Below are 25,681 nucleotides of genomic sequence, written 5' to 3' on the forward strand. Positions count from 1 at the left end.
AACTCCTGCGGGACAAAATTCCGGCACCTCGGCGTCTCCGAAAACCTTAAAAGTAGTTAGTGGGACGTTAAACAAATAGCATTATTATTATTATAGTTATTTTACTACCCAAGTAACAATATTCATTTACTTACTTTAAGACTTCATTTCCTAATTTAATATTTCCTGCATCACCTGCCTTCGTTCGACTGCCCTCCATTACTTTTGTTTTGGACTTATTTATTCTCATCTTGTACTCCTTAACCAAGACTTCGTCCATACCATTCAGCAGCTTCTCAAGATCTTCTGCAGTCTCAGATAAAATAACAATATCATCGGCAAATCTCAAGGTTTTGATTTCGTCTCCTTGGATTGTGATTCTCTTTCCAAATTCCTCTTTGATTTCTTTTACTGCTGGTTCTATGTAAACATTGAAAAGGAGGGGGGGGGGAGGGCAAACTGCAGCCTTGCCTCACTCCTTTCTGGATTGCTGCTTCTTTTTCAAAGCCCTCGATTCTTATTACTGCAGACTGATTTTTATACAGATTGTAGATAATTCTTCATTCTCGGTATCTGATCCCAATCACCTTCAGAATCGTAAATAGCTTGGTCCATTCAACATTATCGAATGCCTTTTCTAGATCTACGAATGCCATGTACGCGGGCTTGGCCTTCTTGATTCGATCCTCTAAGATCAGACGTTAAGTCAGAATTGCTTCACGTGTTCCTACATTTCTTCTGAAGCCAAATTGATATTCTGCCAACTCAGCTTCAAGTTTTTTCTATTCTTCTGTAAACAATACATGTTAAAATTTTGCGGGCATGAGATACTAAACTAATGGTGCGGTAGTTTTCACACCTGTCAGCACCGGCTTTCTTGGGAATAGATATAACAACATTCTGACGAAAATCCGATGGGAAATCTTCTGTCTCATACATCGTACACACTAATTGGAATAACCTTGCCATGCTGGTTTCTCCTAAGGCAGTCAGTAATTCAGAGGGAATGTCATCAATTCCGGGTGCCTTGTTCCTATTTAGGTCGCTCACAGCTCTGTGAAACTCTGACCTCAAAATTGGGTCTCCCATTTCATCAGCATCAACAGCCTCTTCATGTTCCAGAACCAAATTATCTACATCTTTTCCTTGATACAACTATTGGATATGTTCCTGCCATCTTTCTGCTTTATCTTCTTTCCCTAGAAGTGGCTTTCCATCTGAGCTCTTAATATTCATACACATAGATTTCCTTTCTCCAAATGTTTCCTTGATTTTCCTGTATGCAGCATCTACCTTTCCTAGAACCATACAACCTTCGACATCCATGCACTTTTCCTTCAGCCATTCTTCCGTAGCTACCTTGCACTTTCTATCCATTTCATTCTTTAATCGCCTGTATTCTTTTCTGCCCTCTTCATTCCCAACATTCTTGTATTTTCGTCGTTCATCAATCAGGTCTAATATCTCCTGAGTTATCCACTGATTCTTAGTTGATCTTTTCTTCGTTCCTAATATTTCTTCAGCAGCCCTACTGACTTCATTTTTCATGACTATGCACTCTTCCTCTATTGTGTTTCCTTCAGCCGTAGTCCTTGTGAAACATGTGTGTTAAACAATCCCTCACACTTTTTTCTTTCAACCTGCCTAGATCCCATCTTTTTGCATTCTTCCCTTTCTTCAATTTCATCAGCTTCAGATGGTATTTCATGACCGACAAGTTGTGGTCAGAGTCCACGTCTGTTCCTGGGAAAGTTTTGCAATCCAACACCTGGTTTCTGAATCTCTGCCTAATCATAATGAAGCCTATTTAATACCTCCCAGTGTCTCCAGGTCTCGTCCACGTATACAGCCGTCGTTTGTGGTGTTTGAACCAGACCAGCTTCTCAGAGGTCCCGAGGGACCAATGAGTGATTTTAGCCCGTCGACCAATGTTTCAGGCCTTGAGTGCTATTTCATAATTTGGTAGTAGGGACATAACGGGTGTAGGTGAACTGGTATTGTTGTGTGGGGATCGAACTGACCAGGATATGGCCTGGGCCCCAGGTGGGGCCAGAGGTGCCCTGAGTAGGGCAGGGGTTGGGGGGTCGTTGGTACTCTGTGGTTAGAGTCCAACGAAGAGGGGGGGAGGCAACATCAGGTGGATGGTCACCCATCCAACAAGTGACCATTCCCAATGTTGCTTCATAAGTGATTTTGAAGGTTGGACATAATTATAGGAGGAAGTTAGGGGAGTCCAAGGGGTGCAGGTGTTACAGGGGGAATGATGAGGAGTTGACTTCTTGGAACAGGGAGGTGTGTGAGCGGGTGGGGGGGGGGGGTATTAGCTAATAATTAGCTGGCGGCTTGGCATGGGCTGGTTAAGGGACGAGAGTACTTGGATAAGGAGTAAGTTGAGGAGGGTGGAGTTGTCGAGACTTGGCAGGGCAGGATTTGGGGTGGAAAGAGGAGCTGGGTTCGAGGTGGAGACAGAGCGATGGGGAGGCTGAGGTGGGTGTGAGGAGTGTGCGTGTAGGTGTTGTGACTGTTTGTGATGTGCTCTAATTGCCCGCTTTAGGTAAGGGCAGCCAGGGTAGGAGGCTGCGTGACTGCCTTCGCAGTTAGCGCACCTCGCCTGGGCTTTGGGTATTGTACAGACAGTGTGGCGGTACCACCACATCTGTTGCACCTAGTAGCCTCTGTGCATGAAGCCGCAGAGTGGCCCAGTAGCAGGCAATTATAACACTGTATGATGAGTGTGGAGGGGCGGTGGTGAGTAGGTGTGCTGTGAGTGTTGGGTGTTGGTGGGGGTTTTGACCGGGAAGCAGGTTTGTTACGCCTGCTCCCGGTTTGAGTGTACTTGTGCAGTGTAACCTTGTCCGGTTGAGAGACTAATGGGGTCTCACTTCCGGACTCGGTAGATGGTGGAGAGTCAGCAACCTTGGCCGGTTGTGAGGCTAATGGGGTCTCACTCCCGGGTTCGGTTCCGGACTCGGTAGATGGTGGGGAGTCAGGTACCTTAGCCGGTTGTGAGGCTAATGAGGTCTCACTTCCGGGTTCGGTAGGTGGTGTAGTGTTGGTGAGTGTAGGTGTGTGATGGTCGGGAGGGATGGTGATATCGGACTGAGAGGGTCTGGAGATCTTGGGAGGGAGGCGGGAGAACAGAGTTTGGGTGCTCGCATCCACAGATTGGGCTTCGAGATGGCAAGTGTATGGGAGCAGCTTGTGGTGAGCAAGCCGCTTCCAAAGAGTTTGAAAACTATCTTCGGTGTCCGTAAATATAATTACGTAACCGTTCTCAAGTTCCTGCATTAGTTGGATGTGCTTGGAGACAGAAGCTGTAGCCATGGATACGAGCTCTCGGAATTTACTGGGAGGAAGGAAATCCGTCATGGGTGGGATGACCAGAGGTAGGAATGAGGTATTATGTTCCTGAGCAGAGTGGTAAGGAGGTTTGCGGTAGGGGTCTTTGGTGGATTTTTTAGGCTTAGGTGAGTCGGAATCTGGAGGGGGCTTGGAAGTTGATGATGATTTGTGCGAGGGCGTATCGGAGACGGTGGTGAATATTGGCCGGGACGGGTCCAGGATTAAAGGACGCGCCTTAGCGTGTATGGAAGGGTCCATGTCTGTAGGTATCAGGGTCCCAGCTACTCAGTCCACCGGGATTGACCTGACTGGGGGGGGGGGTCGGGGGGGGGGGAGGTAGGGATAGAGTACTGGGTAGGTCAAACTCCGAAGAGGACCAGATATAGCGCGCACAGTGGGCACCGGTCGTGTCAGGTATAGTTATACGGATCACGCCGAGACAAGACACGAGCAGGCGTTCCACTGAGCGCTAGACAAATTTGCTAGATGGTACAGGGCAGCCCAAGGGCTGGGTGGCTTGGTTGAATATGTGGCCTGTCGAAGAGCTGGTGCTAATATGAGAGACCGCGGTCATCGCCCTGGTCATCCGTATGTTCCACCTATCTCCGTAGAGATAGATGGTTTGTGAGGTGCCGATACCGGTGTGCTGTTCCGCGCTCCTCTGTCGGCTTTTATGTGTTATTGACTGTTGTGTGGTTTTTTCTTATGTGTATAATTGATCAGTTGTGTGTTAGATTCATGTTGTAGTAGTTTTCTGTGTGCATCTGTGTTTTGGTCACCCATCCAGTGGGTGACCATTCCCAATGTTGCTTAACTGTCTGTGTGTATGTGTATGTGTATATGTGTGTGTGAGTGTGGTGCGTCTGAGTAATAGTGTTGTAAGTGTGTTGGTTTGGCCGGACAAAACGTGACATTCAGTGATCATGGCTAGCACAGTTATTGTGTATACGATGTTGCTCGCCCTGAATTATAGGGCTTGCGTAGCTGGTTGTTGCTTTCTGAGATCTGCAACGCTACATCGTATTTACTGTCGCAGCATACTATTTTGTATTGTAGAATAGTAGCTATTGCGGATGTTATGTAATGAATAGCATTCAGGTGTTAAATTTGGAATAGTAGTTAGCATCTGATATGTGCAGTTGTTGGCACACCGCCTCGGCTGTACCCGAGTTCCAGTGCTTTGGAAGTGAGGACAATTACTTGGTAGTTCTTCTTGGCGGGAAAGGGGGGGGGGGGATTAGTTGATGATGAGCTGTCTAGTGGGCATGGGAATTGTGGTCTGATTCAGGGGTGTAAGGAGTTTGAGTAGTAGTAGGTGGATGAGGGTAGAGATGTCCTGGTTTGTCTGGATGGGTTGCTCTGGGGTGGGAGGTACTGGGTTCGAGTGAGGAGAGACTGGTGTACTGCGTGTGAATAGGTGTCGTGAGTGTCTGTGATGTGCCTTAACTGCCTTTTTGATGAAGGGGCATCCAGGGAAAGAGGCGGCGTGGCCACCTTGACAGTTAGCGCACTTTGCCTCCTTCCGTGGTACTGTGCAGACAGTGTGGCGGTGGGAGCCGCCACATCTGTTACAGCGGGTGGGTTCAGTGCAATTGGCAGCTGAGTGATGGAGTTTGAGGCAGTTAAAGCACTGAGTTACAAGTGTGGGTCTGGGGGGGGGGGGGGTGACGGGTTCGAGTTTCTGTAGTTGTGTGAGGTGTTGGTGCTTGCTTGGACTTGGGAGCAGGTTTTTTACGTCTGCTCCTAGTCTGTGTGTATTTGTGCAGTGTTTCCGTGCTCGGTGGTGGGACTGATGAGATCCCACGCCCGGGCTCGCTGGTTGTTTGGGGGGGGAGGGGAGGGGTCTGTTGTGTGTCGGTGTTTGCGAGTGGACTAGATGCTGTTTCCTGGGTAGATTCTGTCTCTGTCCCGTCTGTCTGAGTGTTCTTGGTGTAGGTGGTTGGAGGAGGGAGAGGGGGGGGGAAGAGGAGGAAACGTTTGGGAGGATGATTCTATGGTCTCGGTGGGTCCTGGGTGGATTAGGATTGGAGTTGGGATACCTGGAACGACTGGACCCAGAGTATATCCAGGAAGTCGGACCGCGCTGGGAACTTGGCAGGCTCGACGCTGATTGGCTGGCCGTAGAGTGCGGGCAAGGGCTCGTGGCAACGGCGAGAGCGAGTGGGCAAGCTGGCTCTTGGCGGGCGACGACGGTGAGCTGGCGGTCAACAGGGTGCAAGCTCGGACAGACGTCAGCTTAAGCTCTTGATGCGCTCGCGCCTGGTGGTGGTGGTGGTGGTATTTTTCCGACTGGTGGTGTTTGAACCAAGTATTGGCAAGGACTAAATTATGATCAGTGCAGAATACAACAAATCGATTTCCTCTTTCGTTCCTTTGCCCCAATCCGAATTCTCCTACTGTATTACGTTCTCTTCCTTGGCCTACCACTGCATTCCAGTCTCCCATCACAATTAGATTCTCGTCACCTTTAACATATTGTATTAAATCTTCTATCCCTTCATATATTCTTTCGACTTCATCATTCACTGAACTAGTAGGCATATAGACCTGCACTATTGTGGTGGGCATTGGTTTGGTGTCTATCTTGACGACAATAATTCTTTCACTAGACTGGTCGTAGTAGCTTACCCGCTGCGCTATTTTCTTATTCATTATTAAACCAACTCCTGCATTTCCCCTTTTTGATTTTGTGTTGATAATTCGATAGTCGCCTGACCAAAAATCCTGTTCTTCCTGCCAACCTACTTTACTTATACCAACTACATCTAACTTTAGTCTATCCATCTCCCTTTTCAGATTCTCTAATCTACCACAACGATTCAAACTTGTAACATTCCACGCTCCGACTCGCAGAATGTCAGTATCCATCTTCCTGGTGATCGCCTCCTCTCGTGTAGTCCCAACCCGAAGATCCGAATGGGGGACTAGTTTACCTCCGGAATATTTTACCCGGGAGGAAGCCATCATCAGTACATCATTCACATACAGAGAGCTGCATGTCCTCGGGAGTTAGTTACGGCTGTAATTTCCCGTTGCTTTCAGCCGTGTAGCAGTATCAACACAGTTAAGCCACGTTGAGTATTATTACAAGGCCATATCAGTCAATCATCTAGACTGCCGTCCTTGCATCTTCCGAAAGGCTGCTATCCCCCTTTAATAATAATAATAATAATAATAATAATTATAATAATGTTATTGGCTTCACGTCCGACCAAATATCTTTACAGTTTTCGGAGACGCACTGGGTGTTTGTGTTTGTTCCGTTACTTTCCTCTTCATATTGAGGCAACATGCTGCACTACCAATCACCACACAAACGCGCAGTAGTGATTACATCCCTTCATATAGCGTGGGCGTTAGGAATGGCTTCCGGCCATAAAACAGGACTAATCCACACGTGCGGCAGAGTTCGCACCCACGATTCCACAGTTGGGGGTGGGGTGGGGGGTGGGAGACGTAGAAGAAAAACCAAATGCAAGAAGAAATAATGATTGTTTATATTGTCACTTGAGGACTTCTATGAGTCTTACAAGCAAATATTTCAGAAAATGTAAAATGACTGAAAAATTCTCAAAATTGTGTATATTGACCTGAAACCTTCTTGAATGTTGAGTAATGACTGATTTTACCAAGTCGGCAAAGAATGCAAAGTAAAAACCTGTCATTGTCGTTAGTTATATCGCAGAATAAATTTATATACTACTGAGCAACGTACTATTGCTAAGGGGAAAAAATGTAACGTTTCAACAACATATGCCTTCTAATTGTAAAGATTTCGAGTGCAATCACTTGATCAACATAAGAGGACAATACTTGATGCCAGAAAAATTCTCTTTCGTCAGTGTGTTGTAGAATTACTGTGAACCTGACAATGTGCGATCTCGAGAATACGACATTTGTGGTATAAAGGATAACTGTTATCTCCGGAGTCAGCTAGGTTAGGTGCCCTATTTGTAGTCTTAAGAATGTTAGGAAGTCTTCAGAATTTTTTTTCTCGTGGTGCACCATGGCTGCAGACAAAAATGTATCCTGGCTAGAGGTTATAGAATATTATGCACTTACGGAGAGCCACATTTCTGGCGTCCCTGCGTTATGCGTGTTAGATGTGTTGATGAGAAATATGTAATACAATACATATGGTTAGTGCAGGCGTGTTCCGTTTTCCAGCGTCTTCATCATCATTATTGAATCATAGGTACATGAACACGTCACTCAATTTATCGAGTAAATGGAGTTTTTTTTTCCGTCCCCAGTTTACACTGTGTAGGCCTATAATTTGTATTCATTCTTCCTAGAAGTTGATACCATGCAGTGTTAATCATTCACCTCGAGTCAGGTGATTGCGTTCTTCTCGTGATTCGTATTCCTTCCCGGCAAGTTCACTGTCAAAGAGCTAGCTTTCAGTCTGTCTGAAATGATGGTCAGAAGGACCTTTTTAGGCCGTGAGTGGAGACTCAGTTTTGAATATTCTCTGTCGGTAATTACGTCTGAGAGTTTGCTCGTGTGGGTGGAACATTCAAAGGATAAGGATGCTTTGCTCAAATGTGCTATTGTTCTCGCCGAGTTTTGAGGCTCGTTCGTTCTTCTCAACTAATTATGCTTTTGACGGTGTGTATGTATTTTCCAGAATTGATTGGGTTATTGCGAAACGTTGGACCTATATCACTGTTTTTGTATGTCTATTACAGGCAGTTGGTGGGAAGATTCGCCCTGGAGACTCTACGGGTCGTGATAGATTCTCCTGGCGATGTCGCTACTGTGATGACCACCCTTACGAAAATGGCTGATGATCCTGGTAAGTCTCCGTTGTTTTTGTGTCTGTAGTATTTGAGCTGGTTTGTCCGACTCGTTGGCTGAATGGTCAGCGTACTGGCCTTCGGTTCAGAGGGTCCCGGGTTCGATTCCCGGCCGGGTCGGGGATTTTAATCGCTTCTGATTAATTCTTCTTGCTCGGGGACTGGGTGTATATGTCCGTCCCAACACTCTCCTCATCACATTCACACAACATACTACACTACCAACCACCACAGAAACACGCAATAGTGCTTACATCCCTCCATAGAGGGTTGGCGTCAGGAAGGGCATCCGGCCGTAAAAACAGGGCCAAATCCACATGTGCGACGCAGTTCGCACCCGCGACCCCACAGGTGTGGGAAAAAGCGGCAGGAAAAGAAGAAGAAGAAGAAGAAGTATTTGAGCTGGTTTCACTTCTTACAGGCTAAACGTCCTTTCCTCTTAGCCTACAGTGAAAAAGATCTGGAACATTATATGGTTGCCAATACCAGAGTTTCTTTCTTCATAATTTTTATACAGGATTTTCTTTTTTTCAGACAGTTTAAAAGTACTCATCCTTCATGCTAGAATACAGAACCCAATCATTGTTACGGCTTTGGCATTGCTTAGAGGCTGGGACGATACTAACGTAATTCGCGTAATTTTGTTGTGAAAAGCTGGCGGAATATTCCCTAGGCTAGTGCGAATGTAAACAATTGTTGCTTGGTATAATCGTCCGTAGGGCCATGGCCTACCAGGCGATCGCTGCTCAGCCCGAAAGTCTGCTAATTATGAGGTGTCGCGTGATTGGTACGACAAAATCCGTTATTCTTAGCATTCTAGACCGGGGCCACTATCTCACCCTTAGATACCTCCTCAATCGTAATAACACTAATAACGTAGTAAGCAGGGTAAACTTCGAACCAGCTCTCAGATCCAGGTAAAAATCCCGGTACTGGCTTGGAATCGAACCCGGGGCCTTAGGATAAGAGGCAGGCACGCTACCCATACACTTCGGTGCCGGCATAATCCCTGAACTGTCCGAAATCCGAACCCGCGACTTGCGGTTGAGAGGCAGACACGCTACCTCTAGACTTCGGGGTGGCTATTTTAGCTGTGGAAATACCGTCTCTGGTTGTTTTAATTACTTGTTTGTGGTTTAACGTCAAATTAACACATCGAAGGTTTTCGGCTGCGCAAAGATTGGAAAGTGATAGGAATGCTTCTTCAGTTCTGGCCACGTTAGGTTTGATGAAACCTGCTGAATTTTGAGTGATGTCCACAGAAGCAGTGTGGAGTTGTGCCAGTCAAGGACAGTTTGTCTCATTACTTGAACACCTTCAAATCAAGAAGCAAGTTTTCTCTGACACTGCCAAAGAATGCGTCCCGAGCTTCTTGGTCTTTTTCTCATTAACTGTTATTCCTACCAATTTGGTATTATTCTGAATATATCGTCGGTGAATAAACAGTTCCTCGTATGTCATAATGCTCTTCCTTTCCATTATTTTCCTTAAAACTTGTCACGCCACCCAGCCACATACGGATATGCACTCCATCAGAACAATGTTCGTTTTCCTGGATGAGCAAATTAGAAGTCCATGGATATGATAAGTGAAAAGTTCTGAAGCCTAGACAGTCTGCAGGTTCAGGATGCAGAAATGCAGTGGGTGACATACCGGGATGCTTTAATAGAAACGGCAAGAGGAATGCCTAGGAACAACATATTGTAAAGGTGAGAAAAAAACGAAGATCTTGGTGTAAAGTCAGGGCTGCTTGTAAACGTTCGCGATCAGTTGCTCTCTTATTCAGCTTCTGTATAGACACCGCACTGACTAGATTTTCGTCCAGTAATTCAGGCTGCTGAAATATCATGAATCGCATCAAAATACTTCTTTCAAAGTGTTCCTCAGGTTCTATTCCTTGCCAGCCCAGGTATTTTTAATCCTGAACAGTGGGCTGGAACGGTGTTCACTCAGCCTCTGAATGAATCCTAGAAAGGGAGGGAAAAGGGAAATGAATAGTGTATTGGATAAATCAGGGGGACTCGTAGATCATACGAAGTCACTGGACGGATGGAAGGAATATTTTGAAAATCTTCTCAACGTAAAAATAATGTTTCATATGTACTCAATTGATCGGGAGGACGATGACTGTGTAATTACTCTCGAGGATGTGAAAAGGATGGTTAAGCAGCAGGAATATATGCCATTTTTACCTCTTATTGTGAAACGTAGTGGGAAGGCAGGTATCAATTGCTTCATGGAGTAATAGGATTAGCAATGAAAGTGACTAAGGTACATCCTGTTAGAACAAAGGCAGTAATTGCATCTGCCAAATAAGCTAGGGAACAGGAGAACTATCGTTGTATTTTAATCATCATCATCATCATCAGCAGTAGCAGCATACAAGGTAATGTGTTCGCAGGCATTTTGGAAAGGAGGGTGCGATCAGAGGTGGAGAGTAAGTTGGATGAAAACCAGTGTGGTTTCAGATTTGAGAGAGGCTGTCAGGACCAGATTAACACTACTTTGAAGTGGGTTAGCAGTTGTGCTTCTGTTTCGAAGATCTAGAGAAGACATATGTCAAGGGTAAGGGAAAAGATATTAGGCGCACTGAATGATTATGGGATTAGGGGGAGGTATTACATGTAATCGAAGACATTTGTGTTGACATTTTGGCGGCTCGTTGGCTAAATGTCCAACGTAGTGCCCTTAAGTCAGAGGGCCCCAGGTTCGATTCCCTACTGTATTGGAGATTTTGATCTCAAATCTTTAATTTCTTTGGCTCGGACTGTGTGTTTTCTCTGTCCCCAAACATCCCTACACACAACACTATCCTCCACCACAATAACACGGAGTTTCCTATACACGGCAGGCCCATCAACGCACCGACGAGGGTCCTGCATTACAAGGGCTGCATCTGGTTCATAATAGCCGCAAGAAATTATTATTATTATTATTATTATTATTATTATTATTATTATTATTATTATTATTATTATTATTATTATTATTATTTTGAAAATCGGGCCTCAGTGAGAATTGTTGCTTCAGGGTACTTGCAGGCGTTATTCGTTGTTTACATGGATAATCTGCTGAAAGGTATGAAGTGGCATGGAGGGATTCAGTTAGGTGGAAAAGTAGTAAGCAGTCTGGCCTATGCTGACGACTTGGTCTTAATGGCTGATTGTGCCGAAAGCCTGCAGTCCAATATCTTGGAATTCGAAAATAGGTGCAATGAGTATGGTTTGAAAATTAGCCTTTCAAAGACTAAATTGATGTCAGTAGGTAAGAAATTCAACAGAATTAAAAGTCAGATTGGTGATACAAGAGTGGAACAGGTAAATAATTCCAAGTATTTAGGATGTGTATTCTCCTAGGATGGCAATTTAGTGAGATTGAATCAAGATGCAGTAAACCTAATGCAGTGAGCTCGCAGTTGCGATCAACAGTTTTCTGTAAGAAGGAAGCTATTTCCCGGACGAAACTATCTTTACATCGGTGTGTTTTCAGATCAACTTTGCTTTACGGGAGCGAAAGCTGGGTCGACTGAGGATATCTTATTCCCCGGACGAAACTATCTTACATATGTCAGTTTTTAGACCAGCTGTGCTTTACGGGAGCGAAAGCTGGATCGACTCAGGATATCTTATTCGTGAGTCAGAAGTAACAGACTTGAAAGTAGCGAGAATGATTGCTGGTACAAATAGGAACAATCGGAGGAGAGTACTCGGAATGAGGAGATAAATGCTATGTTAGGATGAATGCGATGGATGAAGCTGTTCGCATAAAGCGGCTTCGGTGGTGGGTTCATGTGAGGCGAACGGAGGAGGATAAGTTTCCTAGGAGAATAATGGACTTTTTTATTGAGGGTAAGAGAAGTAGAGGGAGACCAAAACGACGATGGTCAGACGGAGTTTCTAACGATTTAAAGATAAGAGGTATAGGGCTAAATGAGGGCACAACAGTAGTTGCAAATACAGGATTGTGGCGACGTTTATTAAATTCACAGAGGCTTGCAGACTGAACGCTGAAACGCATAACGGTCTATAATAATAATAATAATAATAATAATAATAATAATAATAATAATAATAATGTATCTATGTTTTTCGTCGCACCAACATGGATAGGTCTTACGACGACGGTGGGGCAGGAAAGGGTCTGGGAGTGAGTGGAATGTGGCCTTAATTTACAGCCCCAACATTTGCCTGGTGTGAAAAAGGAACCCACGGAAAACCATCTTCAGGGCTACCGACGGAGGGGTTTGAACCCACTATCTCCGGAATACTAGATATTGGCCGCACTTAAGCGACTGCAGCTATCGAGGTCGGTTGGGCATTTATAAGCGGAATCGTAACAGATTTATCGCGAGACGGTTTCATGTCTGCGGTGTTGAAAATCATCTTCACTGCCTGAAATTTTACAAGAAGAAATATTGTTAAGAATAAAACACGGTATGTTTTATCGATCTAATTTAATTCTCGGATAACACAATTAGTACACTCATATATGTAAAATCACAGTTATATTCAGCCTGGTCGTGCTGTTCTGGGCGCGCAGCTGTGAGTTTGAATTCTGGAGACAGTGTGTTCGAACTCCATAGTCGGCAGCCCTGAAGATTGTTTTCCGTGGTTTACCATTTTCACACCAGGCAAATGCTGGGACTGTTCCTTAATTAGGGCCACGGCCGCGTCCTTCCTACTCCTAGCCGGTGACTTTCCGTTAATCTTGATTGGCAGCTGTCCTTACTTTCACATTTTCAGTTCGCCTCGCACGCTCAGTCGCTTCCCACAACAGCCGCACGCAGACAGGCTCGAAAAACAGGGCTGGTGACCGCCACAATACCCGGCAACTGATGCTTGGCTCGACTCCAGATACTGTAAGTCCAGTAACTCTCGCAATCAACACAGTCAATTCACGTGGCGGTTCTCGCAGTGAACTAAACCCAGGCGACTTAAAAAAAAAAAAAAAAAAAAAAAAAATTGCTAGGGGCTTTACGTCGCACCGACATAGATAGCTCTTATGGCGACGATGGGATAGGAAAGGCTTAGGAGTTGGAAGGAAGCGGCCGTGGCCTTAATTAAGGTACAGCCCCAGCATTTGCCTGGTGTGAAAATGGGAAACCACGGAAAACCATTTTCAGGGCTGCCGATAGTGGGATTCGAACCTACTATCTCCCGGATGCAAGCTCACAGCCGCGCGCCTCTACGCGCACGGCCAACTCGCCCGGTAAAAAAAACAAACAAAAAAAACGGTGGTCACATAAGGCTGATTCTCCACGAGCAGGTAAAACGCCGCTGTTCGCCCGCTACAAACCCGCTTGCGGAACAGAACTATGGGGTATTTGTAGAGCTGTCTACACGGGCGGTTTGCACGCCTCGGGTGAACGCGTCCATGAGCGGGCAGGCGGGTCTAACGCCAGCAGAGGCGTCATTCCCGCTAGCGGTAGAACAGCGAGTCATACTCCACGTGGCGGCAGTGAGCAGTTCACCCGCCTCTGTCGCACGAGAGGAACTACCTGAAGTGTAGTATATTCTTTACTAGCTGATGTACCCGTGCTTCGCTACGGAATTCTACATTGTATACAGAAGTATAGGTTAGGTAGTGTACACGTTGTGAGCAAGATTGTATCAAATTCCATAGCTCCTAACGTTACCCTAGAAACGCGACGGGAAAGTCACCGAACGTCTTTTCTCATATGAAGACTGGGTTAGGGAATATTCATTGTAACGATAAGCCCGCTTGCCTACCATCAGTCACAATCAGGTTGGGGAGTTTAGATTATAATGGCAGACACTGCCTTTTTACATCCTCAGAAAGACTGTCTTAGTCATTTTCCCAACTGAAATGAACATAGGTCATTACAATGATATCAGTAGGAATGGCGCGATTAAAAGCAATGTATTCATATGAAATACTCGATCAAATGAAAAACCACGCATTTTCTCACTTTTAACGAACAGTACTACGCTGCCGATCAAACAATCCAAATTTTCAGAGCCTGAACGACCAAGTCGCAGACAGCCGTGATCCATGAACACTCTTCGTCTTTTTTTCGGCGGGGATGGGGGAGGGTCCAGTAGTGGAGAGTTCCAGGGCAAAAACTATGCCCTTTTACTAATCTGTTTCCTAGGAATACACGATGAATCGGAAAATCTCAATTCACTACACTGGCGGGGGAAGAAACTATCTGACTTGGAGGCAAATTCTTCCTCAAAGCCAGAGGAGAAAGCCCCTCTTCACTGCCAATTTGGAATAAAATGAATATAGATTTAATAAAAGTGAAGCAGAAGAAGTTCTTAGGAAACGGCTCTTTTCAGGGTTGAATTTTGAATTATTTAGTGAATTGTGGTTCTATAATTCGGAGTAGGCCTAAACTGTATTTCTTTGCTTTTGTTTTTGTTTTGCAAGTTGCTTTACGTCGCGGCGACACAGATAGGTCTTATGGCGACGATGGGACAGGAAAGGGCTAGGAGTGGGAAGGAAGCGGCCGTGGCCTTAATTAAAGTACAGCCCCAGCAAATTGTAATCCTAGACCAGGTCATACTACTACTACTACTACTACTACTACTACTACTACTACTACTACTAAGTGAGCCTCTAGCTTAAATTGTCCAGTGGTGAGCCGATTCGATAACGCAGGGTGAGTCCACCAACGTCTTTTCTTGCCAGGTTCATTTTTAATATTGCTAATAACTGTAGTTAAACAGCTCCGACAACACAACCTATTCGTACGACATCCATCATTATAGTATGGCAGGTTTATCGCTGGTGGAGAATGGCTGCGTTTGTCGCCGGCGTTTTTGGCGCTGTTTACAGGCGTTGTTTACAGGCGTCAATTCAACCGCTCGTGTAGAATAGGCAAAAAGTTTGAGCGGTCAGGCGGGCGAACAGCGGCGTTTTACCTGCTCGTGGAGAATCAGCCTTAACAGCAAGAACTGCGTTGTGCTAACGCCCACTATGATTCTCTTCACAGCAATGACAATTGACACTGCTCCAACTGCATGCACAAACTGTTCCACACACTGACCTCATGCCTGTACGTACACACACAGTACTCCACCCGGTATACTTGGGGACAAAAAGGACGACCTCGCCTCACAGCACTACTCTCCGGCTGCAGCGCGGTGCCTATTTGCGGCTTAAAGGATTTACAGCGGCAACTTCAGCCGGAGCAAGAATAAAACATTTTAAAGGCATTCATTGTCATTTCGATTTAAATTATTATAATAGAACTATTATGCAATGGCTTTATACACACCCTTTTAGTCCGAAGTTCACTTGAAATGTAAAACAATAACACTTAACAGCCGAATATGGGTAGAGAGAGAACACAAAATGCGATCACTAGTTGCTAGAATGCTGCGAGGCTCAGCTGTAACGTTCTCGCATACTCTGCCCAAGATTTTCGGATCGAATCCCGGCGCAGTCAGTTGATTTTTCAGGGTGCGTAAGTGCGAGAGAGCCGTATCGCTAAATTTAGTTAATGAGTGAGGCCCGTCAACAAAATTCCGGATTCCCGGGGTCTCTAAAGCGGCACGAGTTAAAAGGGACGTATAACATGATTATTATCCTGGTCCCTAGTTCGCGATTTTTCGTACTTTACTGAGATTGACACACTGATAAGCAGCATAAAAGTAATAGTTTAATAGGCATACGTTTTACGAATTTTAAGTATTTTGAGAGACGTGCTTTTAGTGTAAATAAATGGCCCATGGCGTTCATTTCCGGGTATTTGAAAGTCTTTGTCGAGTTTATTTGCTAATTTGTTTGTTTGTTTGTTTCTTTCTTTCAATTTTTCTTTCTTCCATCTGCGACCACCGAATGGGTTATGCACGAACCAAATACAGGGTTATTCACCTAACATGTTACACGGAAATAACTTCTAAACCATTAAAGATATCAATAATAATGCTATTTGTTTTACGTCCCACTAACTACTCTTTTACGGTTTTCGGAGACGCCGAGGTGCCGGAATTTAGTCCCGCAGGAGTTCTTTTACGTGCCAGTAAATCTACCGACACGAGGCTGACGTATTTGAGCACCTTCAAATACCACCGGACTGAGTCAGGATCGAACCTGCCAAGTTGGGGTCAGAAAGCCAGCGCCTTAACCGTCTGAGCCACTCAGCCCGGCATTAAAGATATCGGCATTCTGTTTTCATATTCGTAAATGGCACACAGGGTCTTGTAAAATAACGTGCTAGTTATTCTCATCGGGTGATTAATAACCGAGATATTGATACTAAGTTCATATTTTTAAATGGAACGGCACAAATTCATACAGCTGGCCTAAAAGTTCACCGGCGTAAACGTTCAAATATCTAAGTATTTTCAAAATCGGACAATTACTTTTTGAGATATCAATAAAAACCGCATTTAGGCTTTTGCTTGCCGCATCAGACGGCGTGTAGTTGGCATGCAAGCTGCTTCCTGGCTTTGATTCCAGCCACAGAACGGATACCAGGCATTACTGTAAACATAATGTGATGTACCGTAACATACCCTGGGTGTGCAACGTTATTATATGACTGGTAAACACACAGCGGGGAAGGGAGATTAAAGTTGTTTTGTTTTGTTTTGTTTTTTTTGTTTTGTTTTGTTTTGTTTTGTTTTGTTTTGTTTTGACATCCATGTGTTATAGGTTGCGCTCAGTTTAGCGTCTTTTCCCACGGATGGGAATGGGAATGATTTGGAAAGGACGTCGGCCATGGCCTATCTCAAAGGTACCTATCCGGCATTTGCCTGGTGTTAAACATGGGACACCATGAAAATCACTTTCAGGTTGGGCGAGGCATGACTCTAACCTGCGCTCTCCCGAATGCACGCTACTACAGTCGCGCTTGAGCTCCGCGGAGATGAATGCGTGTAAAATAAATAAATAATAGTGTTGCTGCCATCTCACCACGATCAACTCCGACCATCCCACATAATAAGTGGAACTGGTTGTATCCTAATGTCTAACCTATCCCAACCCAAATAATCCAGCATTGGTAACACAACTCCTTCGCCTGAAATAACCCAGCACAAAACGAGGTGCGCTTTGTACAACACACACACACTCAAGCAAACGGGGCTACAAGGCCACGCTGTCAAAGCCCCTGAAATGAAATAACAACAAACGGCCACTCCTCTCCGCAGCCTGTCGAGTTTCTTAATCACGTGTAGCGGTTAGCATTCGTAGCTGTCACCGCTGTGGTCCGGGTTCAATTCCTGGCTCTGATAAGCAATTTAATTCTGGTTGTAGGGCTGGAAAGGGATACACTTAGCCTCGTGAGGCAAAACGGAGAAGAGATGGGTTCGGCACCCATCTTAGCTATCCTGGAAGTGTTTCCGTGGTTTCCCACCGCTACTCCAGGCAAATGTCGGGATGGTTCCTTACCTACGACAACAGCCGCCTCCGTCCAAGTTCCTCACCTGAACTACAAATACAGTACACTACTACAGACACCACAATAACACAGGTTATCAGACACATTCTAACAGACATGCAGTACACACATTGCAAATGTGCATTGCCGTTGATGGTCAACATTTTGAGCACATTAATTAAATGGACACATTGTGTGTGCGGATTACTGAGACGCACGTTTTCAAACATCACCTACCTCGTATCTTTATTCTTGTGATAATTCAGCCTCCAGTTAATGAACGATTGGCCACGAGCGGTTTTGCCACATAAAGTACTGAACTCGTTGCCAACACGGTCTCTACATACAAAATGTCCGACTCATAACAATTACACTGACAAGACGTTATGTTCCCGTGCCTACGCTCTTAAGATCATTTTCATTGAAGTCTACCTCGGACATTAGGCCTAGTCATTTGCTTTCCTAGAACAAGCTCTCCCGGAGCTTTGTGTTATGTTTATTTCTCAACCCATACAGTAGTATGTACTGTACACTAAAACCAGTGACACCGATACTAGCAAGGTACCCGTGCTTTGCTACGGTATTATACTGAAATTTATAATTGAATGCTTAACGTTTTATATATAATACTCCGAAATTCGCGGTCTGACTCGTTTTCTTAAAGATTCCGCTAAAATTCGCGGTCTGACTCGTTTTCTGAGAGATTACGGCAAAGTTCCTCCAATTTTTCAATCTTTCTTTCCAGCAATCGATTTCGTACTTCCCGCGCTACGTCCAGGTATTCCACGCGGTCAGTTGGGTACCTAAATCATTGCCATTTTTTCTTATAAGCATTTTTTAATATGGATCAAATCCTTGGAGATCCGGCGTGGTGTCGTCTTGGGTGCCTTGGCGGTACTGAACCCGCGTGCGAACTGCATTCGTAGTCATTACCCGGCCAAGACCCGTTTCCAACGCGCTCCGCACATTTTGACGACGGTCCAGAACATTGTTATTATTATAGATGTTCAGGACCCCACAGCAAGATGCGAGACCGGTACTTGGCGGTAAATTACATCTGCTGCCATTGTCATTGCTGACTATGTGACCAGCACTATCGTCGCGCGTAGGCAAGTACGCGGGATTTCTGGCGATGCGAATGATATACTTAAGTGCATTATTGACCTTGTTATAGAGGTGAACAATTGCACCGTCAATATCATTCCTATCGTTTATTTCAAAAGTGTTTAAATTTTCATTTATATGCCAGTAGAATCTACTGTAATCTAAGAACGTTCTCCAAAGGAAAAGGTGGCTTTTGGAAACGAACCCGGGAAAGATTAAATATGATCGTTTTATGATCAGAATAAGTACATTGAAAATCCACAGCCTGTTTCCAGTCATTCGACCGGGTCGGGAATCAAATGAATGAAGTCCCATCCGGCGGCAAGGATAGGAATTGTGCCTACTGCCGAGGCCTGTCGCACTCCTCTGGGTCAATGATTAATAACTCACAAATGAAGTGGTATTGGAGAGTGTTTCTGGAATGAATGATGACAGTGAAAACCGTAGTACCCGGAGAAAAACATGTCCCGCCTCCACCAGCACAAATTTCGCATCGATAGACCGGGGTTTGAACCACGGAACCCAGCGGTTAGAGGCCGGTGCGCTGCCGCCTGAGCCACGAAGGCTCCTATTAAGTACATTATGAACAGTAAAATCAATTGGTCTGAACTCTTTTTCACCCCGCCGCCGTTAAGTTGATTCCACCCCCACCCCCATCATAAAAGAAGGCGTGTTTCTTTATGTTCAAAGGAGATTCCAAATACCAATGTTAACGTCTGTTACCTTCAGTTTTGAGATGTAAGTATCCCCATTAAAATAATTCACTTTTTCACTCCTTTTCACAATCTCCTTCACCTCCAAGTGAATTTTCCGGCAAAAAAAATGCTTGTTTCTTTAAAAGTAAAGGATCTTCTAAATACCAATTATCACGACTGTAGCATCTTCAGTTTTTGAGATTTGTGTCCTCATAAAAGTAATTAAACTCCTTATCACTCCCCACCCAAGAGGATTTCCCCACCAAAACGCGTTTGTCTTTGTTTTTAAAGGAGATCCAAATACCAATTTTCACGTCTGTAACAACTTTAGTTTTTATTAGATGTAAATATCCTCATACAATTAATTCAATTATTTTTTTCAATTCTTTCACCTCCGCCCCCCCCCCCCATTCATTGTATTTGCCGAGAATACGTGTTTCGTTACTTTTAATGCAGATTCCAAATACCAGATTTCACGTCTGTAACATCTTCAGTTTTTGAGATATCAGTATCCTGATTAACAGAATTCAACCCCGTTTTCAGTCACTTTTACCCCACGCCTCCCCGCCCCCCACCCGCCCAAGTGGTTTTACCGCAAACAAAAAATAAACGTTTCTTTATTTTTAATAGAGATAAGTAATACCATTTTTACCCCTGTACATGTTAACGTATTTGAGACACACTGTAGAAATTCTCATTTTAAAATTTCACCCCCTTTTTAATTCCCCTTTAGTGGATTTTCCAAAAGCAAATCACCTATGTTTCTTTACTTTTACAGGAGATTCCAAATACTAATGTTTAAGTCTGTAATATTTTACGTTTCAGATATATACTGGAGATAATGTATTTCTAAAAATTCACCGCAATTTGTCACTCCGGTTTAACCCCATTAATTGGATTTTCCAAAAACAAAAAAAATATACGTGTTTCTTTATTTGTAAGGAGATCCCAGATACCAATGTTCAGGTCTGTAATATCTTCATTTTCTGATATATAAGTATTTTCATTAAAGGCATTCAATCCATTTTTCTTCCTTTTTCACTCCTCCTATTGGGATATTCAGAGAACAAAAAAAAAATACTTGTTTCTTTATTTCTAAAGGAGGTTCTAGATATCAATTTTTACATCTGAAAACTTTTAAAGTTTTGAGATATAGATACACTCATTTTAAAATTTCATCCCCCCCCACCTTTCACTCCCCCCCACTATTTGTATTTTCCAAGAACAAAAATTACGGGTGTCTTTATTTTTAAAGGAGATTCCAAATACCAATTTTCACGTCTGTAATGTCTTCATTTTCTGAAATATAAGTATCCTCATTAAAGCCATTCAACCAATTTTCACCTTTTTTCACCCCTATTATTCGGACTCTCCGAAAACAAAAAATACGTGTTTCTTTATTTTTAAAAAGGAGATTCTAAATACCAATTTTTACATCTGTATACTTTTAAAGTTTTGAGATACAGATACATTCATTTTAAAAATTCCCTCCTCCCTTTTCCCCTCATTATTTTGATTTTCCAAAAACAAAAAAAGTAGGTGTTTGTTTATTTTTAAAGGAGATCCCAAACACCAATTTTCAGGTCTGTAATATCTTCAGTTTCTGAAATATAAGTAGCCTCATTAAAGGCATTCAACCCCCTTTTCACCCCTCCTATATGGATTTTCCGAAAACAAAAAACAAAATACGTATTCCTTTATTTTTAAGGGAGATTCTAAATACCAATTTTTACGTCTGTAAACTTTTAAAGTTCTGAGGTATAGATACACTCATTTTAAAAATTAACCCCCCTTTTCACCCCCTTAGCGACGGAATATCCAAAAATCCGCCCTTAACGAGCACCTACATTGTAATATAAATGTATCCTCAAAATTTCATTTCTTTATTTCCAGTAGTTTTGGCTCGGCGATGATGAATCAGTCAATCAGTCAGTTCTTTTATATATAGATTGGTTTGTGCTGTGCTTCATGATCAAACCTTAATATGCAAGTCTCTCCTTCCTTCCTTGAGTATAGGTTGACGTTGTCATGCGGTTCATGCTGAATAACCTGCTATACAATTTAACACGTCATTTCTTCCCGAAATGTGCCGTAATTTACCTTGTTTTATTTGTCCTTTTGAGTCACCGCCCTTGTAAGGAACAAATGAAGCCGGAGGACAGCATATGCTTAATACACTGAACTGTTTATGAACTTGGTAGTAGAATGGCTTCATAAGGATCTTAACTAAAATAAATCCATCTCAAGCTTATAGTAGGAGTCTTTGATCTGTACTGGGTACGGGGGAAACATTTTTTCCCTACTATACTATAATATAATATACTCATCTCGTTCATCTGTCTTATCGAACCTCCCTTCGGAAACTCTTGTTCTTTTTAAAACTAGATAGTATTATGTTCGCGAAGTCTAGGGATCCTTTCATTTTAATGCCCTTCTTGGCCCTTGTCTTTCTTTGTCCGATACTTTCATTTTTCGAAGTGTGGGGAAAATCCCTCTGATTAGTGTTCATAGAGGTTAGTTGCCTAGTTGTACTTCCTCTTAAAACAATAATCACAACCACCACCTGTGCAGAGAAATGTCAGTACAGGCTGTATGTACAGTATTGAGTAACATTAATTGAAATCAACACATTAATTATAATTATAATAATTTCGTGTGGCTATTACTAGCCGATTGCAGCCCTTGTAAGGCAGACCCTCCGATGAGGGTGGGCGGCATCTGCCATATTTAGGTAACTGCGTGTTATTGTGGTGGAGGATAGTGTTATGTGTGGTGTGTGAGTTGCAGGGATGTTGGGGACAGCACAAACACCCAGCCCCCGGGCCAATGGAATTAACCAATTAAGGTTAAAATCCCCGACCCGGCCGGGAATCGAACCCGGGACCCTCTGAACCGAAGGCCAGTACGCTGACCATTCAGCCAACGAGTCGGACAACACATTAATTGAAATCACCACACTGAAGATTGATTTCCGTGGTTTCCTATTTTCACACCAGGCAAATGCTGGGGCTGTACCTTAACAAAGGCCACGGCCGCTTCCTGCCCATTCCTAGGCCTTTCCTGTCCCATCGTCGCCAAAAGACCTGTGTGTGTCGGTGTGACGTAAAACAAATAGCTTAAATAAACAAGAAACGTTAACTTGCTTTTGCTTGAACTTGGTGTTTCATCACCAACTACTACTGGTGCTGTTTCTGCATCTTTTTTTTTCACAAGCAGTAGTCTCTTCTGATGGTTTCTCCCATGTTTCATTTACCCCTAAACTTGTTACAATGGGGATTCTTTGCCATTTATATCAATTACTATATTATATCTGTCAGCTCTGTTCTTTTGCCACCAGCTGAACCTGTTTTTTTTTTGGAATTGTCCGATTTTGCTTGTGAAATAATGGAAAAATGAAAATCTACATGTATAACAAATTCATATTCTGACTGTGTAAAAATATATATGAATACTATTTGTCTGGAATCCAGAATATTATAAAATTATCATGTACAAAGTTGTATACAATGATAACCTAACTGTAAAATTTAAGAGATAAGAATATAGGCCTATGTGACTATATATGTTTTAATACTTAAAAGAGTGGTCTTCTTTAGATTCTGCCACAAGACTTCTCTAACATAGGTAAAAACTTTAGTGTCAGGGATAAGACCCACAGACAAGGCAATATTACGGATATTCCTCCACTCTCTAACTTTATCTTCTTTTGTGAGTGAAGAAGAGAAGGCTCCAAACAAAATTTACTTTGTATCCCTGATTTTATTCAAGATTAAAAGTTTGTTGCTAATTTGTTGCTGTTTACTATTCATCTTTGATTCCACTTGGCTATCTCACAGAAATCAGCTGACTAGTAAGACTTGTAGTGAAAATTACCAACCTTACAAATGTAGAAATTTTATTTATGAAACAAAAATTTCCTACAAGTGTAGGAACATGCACTTGTAACTACAACTTGTATACTTGTAGCTTTATGAAAGAGGCCCCTGGTTGTGACAAATGGTATATGGGTGAGAACGTGGAGTGGATGAGAAGCTCAAAGAAGAAGAAAGTAATGTGGCGGAGGGGAGTAAAAATAAGGGATGAAGTGCAGATGCAGGGGAGTATTAGCTTATAACCAGACTGGAAGATGGGATTTGTAAATATTGAATATTGAAGGATTGTTAAGTAAGACGGGTAATGAAGAAGTAATACATATTTTTTGTTAGTAGCTTTATGTCGCACCGACACAGATAGCTCTATGGGATAGGAAAGACCTCGGAGTTGGAAGGAAGCGGCCGTGGCCATTTTATGTATGACGTATTGAATTAGGAGGACACGCCCAATTCCACCCTTGTAAATTGAAAATATAAGCGTCTTGGTCTCCCGTCAAATGTGATGACAACGAATTGCGAAGAACACGATCCTAGGCCGCCCCTCAGCTTCCAGGCCGCTGCACAGTTGAGAAGGAACATCCTAGACACCTAAATACAGTCCTGCATGAACAATCATTCCCGCTGACATGCCACTTGGCCTTGGAAGGGATCCCAAGACTATCTGTAATGAAGCAAAAATAATAATTGACAATTTAGAGCACGCATTGTAACAAAAAACAATTAATACCAAACTCACTCGTTCAATTCATACTAGGCGGATCCGTCCGCTCCGGCAGCGCCCGCCCGACCAACCCCTCCACTCGTGGTGCCACACCGATGCGGCTATTGAAATAAGAACATAAAACATTGAATAGTTGCAAATAAACCCTAATAAACAAGCCGCCTCGGCAAAACGGCAAAATGTACAACTTTTGTGAAGTTACACAGAACGAAACAATAAAACGAAGATAATAGCCTGCCTCTAAATCCTGGTTGAATCAGCAAGTCTTAATTTACTTCCATAGTACACTCGCTCGCCACGACCTTGAGTACAGCAACCTTGTCCTTGAATCATATTTCATTGCTTCTCTATAAGGTTGCTTGCTCGATGTCGCGACCTACCTCACCGTGCTAAGATGTTGCTGATTCATCATTTTCATTCCTTTAATCCGCCGAGTCTCGTGCCTTCATTCCTATTTCCTTTTAACTTACTACCTAGGTACCCAGTATAGAGTCCAATTGTCTCAACCCAGTTCTTATTAGCCCACTTACACGACCATTTCTTTCAAATTTTTAACACAATTTTTTACAGCACTCGAATGCCAATTCAGATTCCCTACCCTATTTCATTCATTAATCACCCACCCAGTAATTTTCTGCTCATTACTCTGTTGAATAGCTCTTGCTGACTTACATTCCGAATTTTCACTCTCACTTTTTTCGGTTTCTTTATATCGACCTAGCAAGTGCAGGTTTTCATTCACTTCTCCACACAAAATATATAATGAATTATCTTTATTTCTAATCCCCCCCTTACTTTCATATAGCCCAAAATCCACCACAGTAAAACTCCCCTCACAGCTCTATCCACATTACCGATATTTATCCTTGATACTTGGCTTCCCTTATTAAATATATTTAGGGATTCTCTCTTCCTACATTCTTCCGTCTGTCGTTGCAGTTGAATATCCTTGACCCTCATTAAAATCGTTCTTCAACCTGCTAACCCTTTTATGCCAAACCACATGCCATATGTATCCCATACCCAACCTCTTCACATACATTTCGATCTTCGCCAGCCAGCTCCCAGCATACATACTTTTCAGCTGTTGCAGGTAAGCCGATTGTAACACTATACCACCCTCCCCTCTCTTTAATTTCATCCAATAATTAAGTACCCTCATCGCACATTCAAATTCTATATACTCCCCACAAATTAGGAACTCCCCCGCATTTGCTGTACATTGCGGGAGTCGCATCAGCGTCTTACTAAATTTACAAATAATCTGGTTTAGCATATCTCTTCCTTCCTCTATACAGTACTCTGCTCAACACTAGTGTCTTTAACACCATCCTTTGAATACTATACTTTATACCCGGGTACTTGGTCTCCAAAATCTTAACAACTGAGAGAGTCGCCGTCACCTTCCATTTCTCTCTCTTAATTTGAACGTCCCATCGCCTGTTTTTTTTTATAAGTACTCCTAGACATTTCAACTTGTCTACCTCTTCAATCATCTTCCCCTGGACCACGCATTTCCTCTCCTTTCTTCTCGACCTGTTCTTTCGAACTACCAACACCTTCGATTTATTACAGTTTATTTTCAGGGACTACTTCCTTGCATATATTTGGAAACCGCATTTAAAACTTATCTGTAAACCCCACCCTGTTAAGGTCATTAATATCACACCATCAGCAAAAATCAATCCTGGTATCTATACTTCGTTTACAACCGGAGATTCCCAGTTGTTCTCTCCGTGACCTTGCAAAATGTCATTCATGAATAATAGAAATAAAATCGGCGATAGCTTACAGCCGTGTTTTAATCCCATCTTACATTCAAT

At 43.2% G+C, this 25,681-nt stretch overlaps 1 protein-coding gene across 6 annotated transcripts in view; it reads left to right on the forward strand.

Moving 5' to 3' along the window:
* The window catches only part of LOC136864144 (serine/threonine-protein phosphatase 4 regulatory subunit 1), a 1,196,145-nt gene that overhangs the window by 899,227 nt on the left and 271,237 nt on the right, over positions 1-25,681 (forward strand). For 5 of the 6 annotated variants that reach the window (XM_068226182.1, XM_068226183.1, XM_067140780.2 and 2 more), the window contains one exon: positions 8,010-8,116. In XM_068226182.1, coding sequence (XP_068082283.1) covers positions 8,010-8,116 — 107 coding nt within the window. Of the gene's footprint in view, positions 1-8,009; positions 8,117-25,681 lie in introns of those variants that run through there. The other variant, XM_068226185.1, reaches the window with a different exon arrangement.

Source organism: Anabrus simplex, chromosome 2 (genome assembly GCF_040414725.1).
Source record: "Anabrus simplex isolate iqAnaSimp1 chromosome 2, ASM4041472v1, whole genome shotgun sequence".
NCBI lineage: Eukaryota > Metazoa > Arthropoda > Insecta > Orthoptera > Tettigoniidae > Anabrus > Anabrus simplex.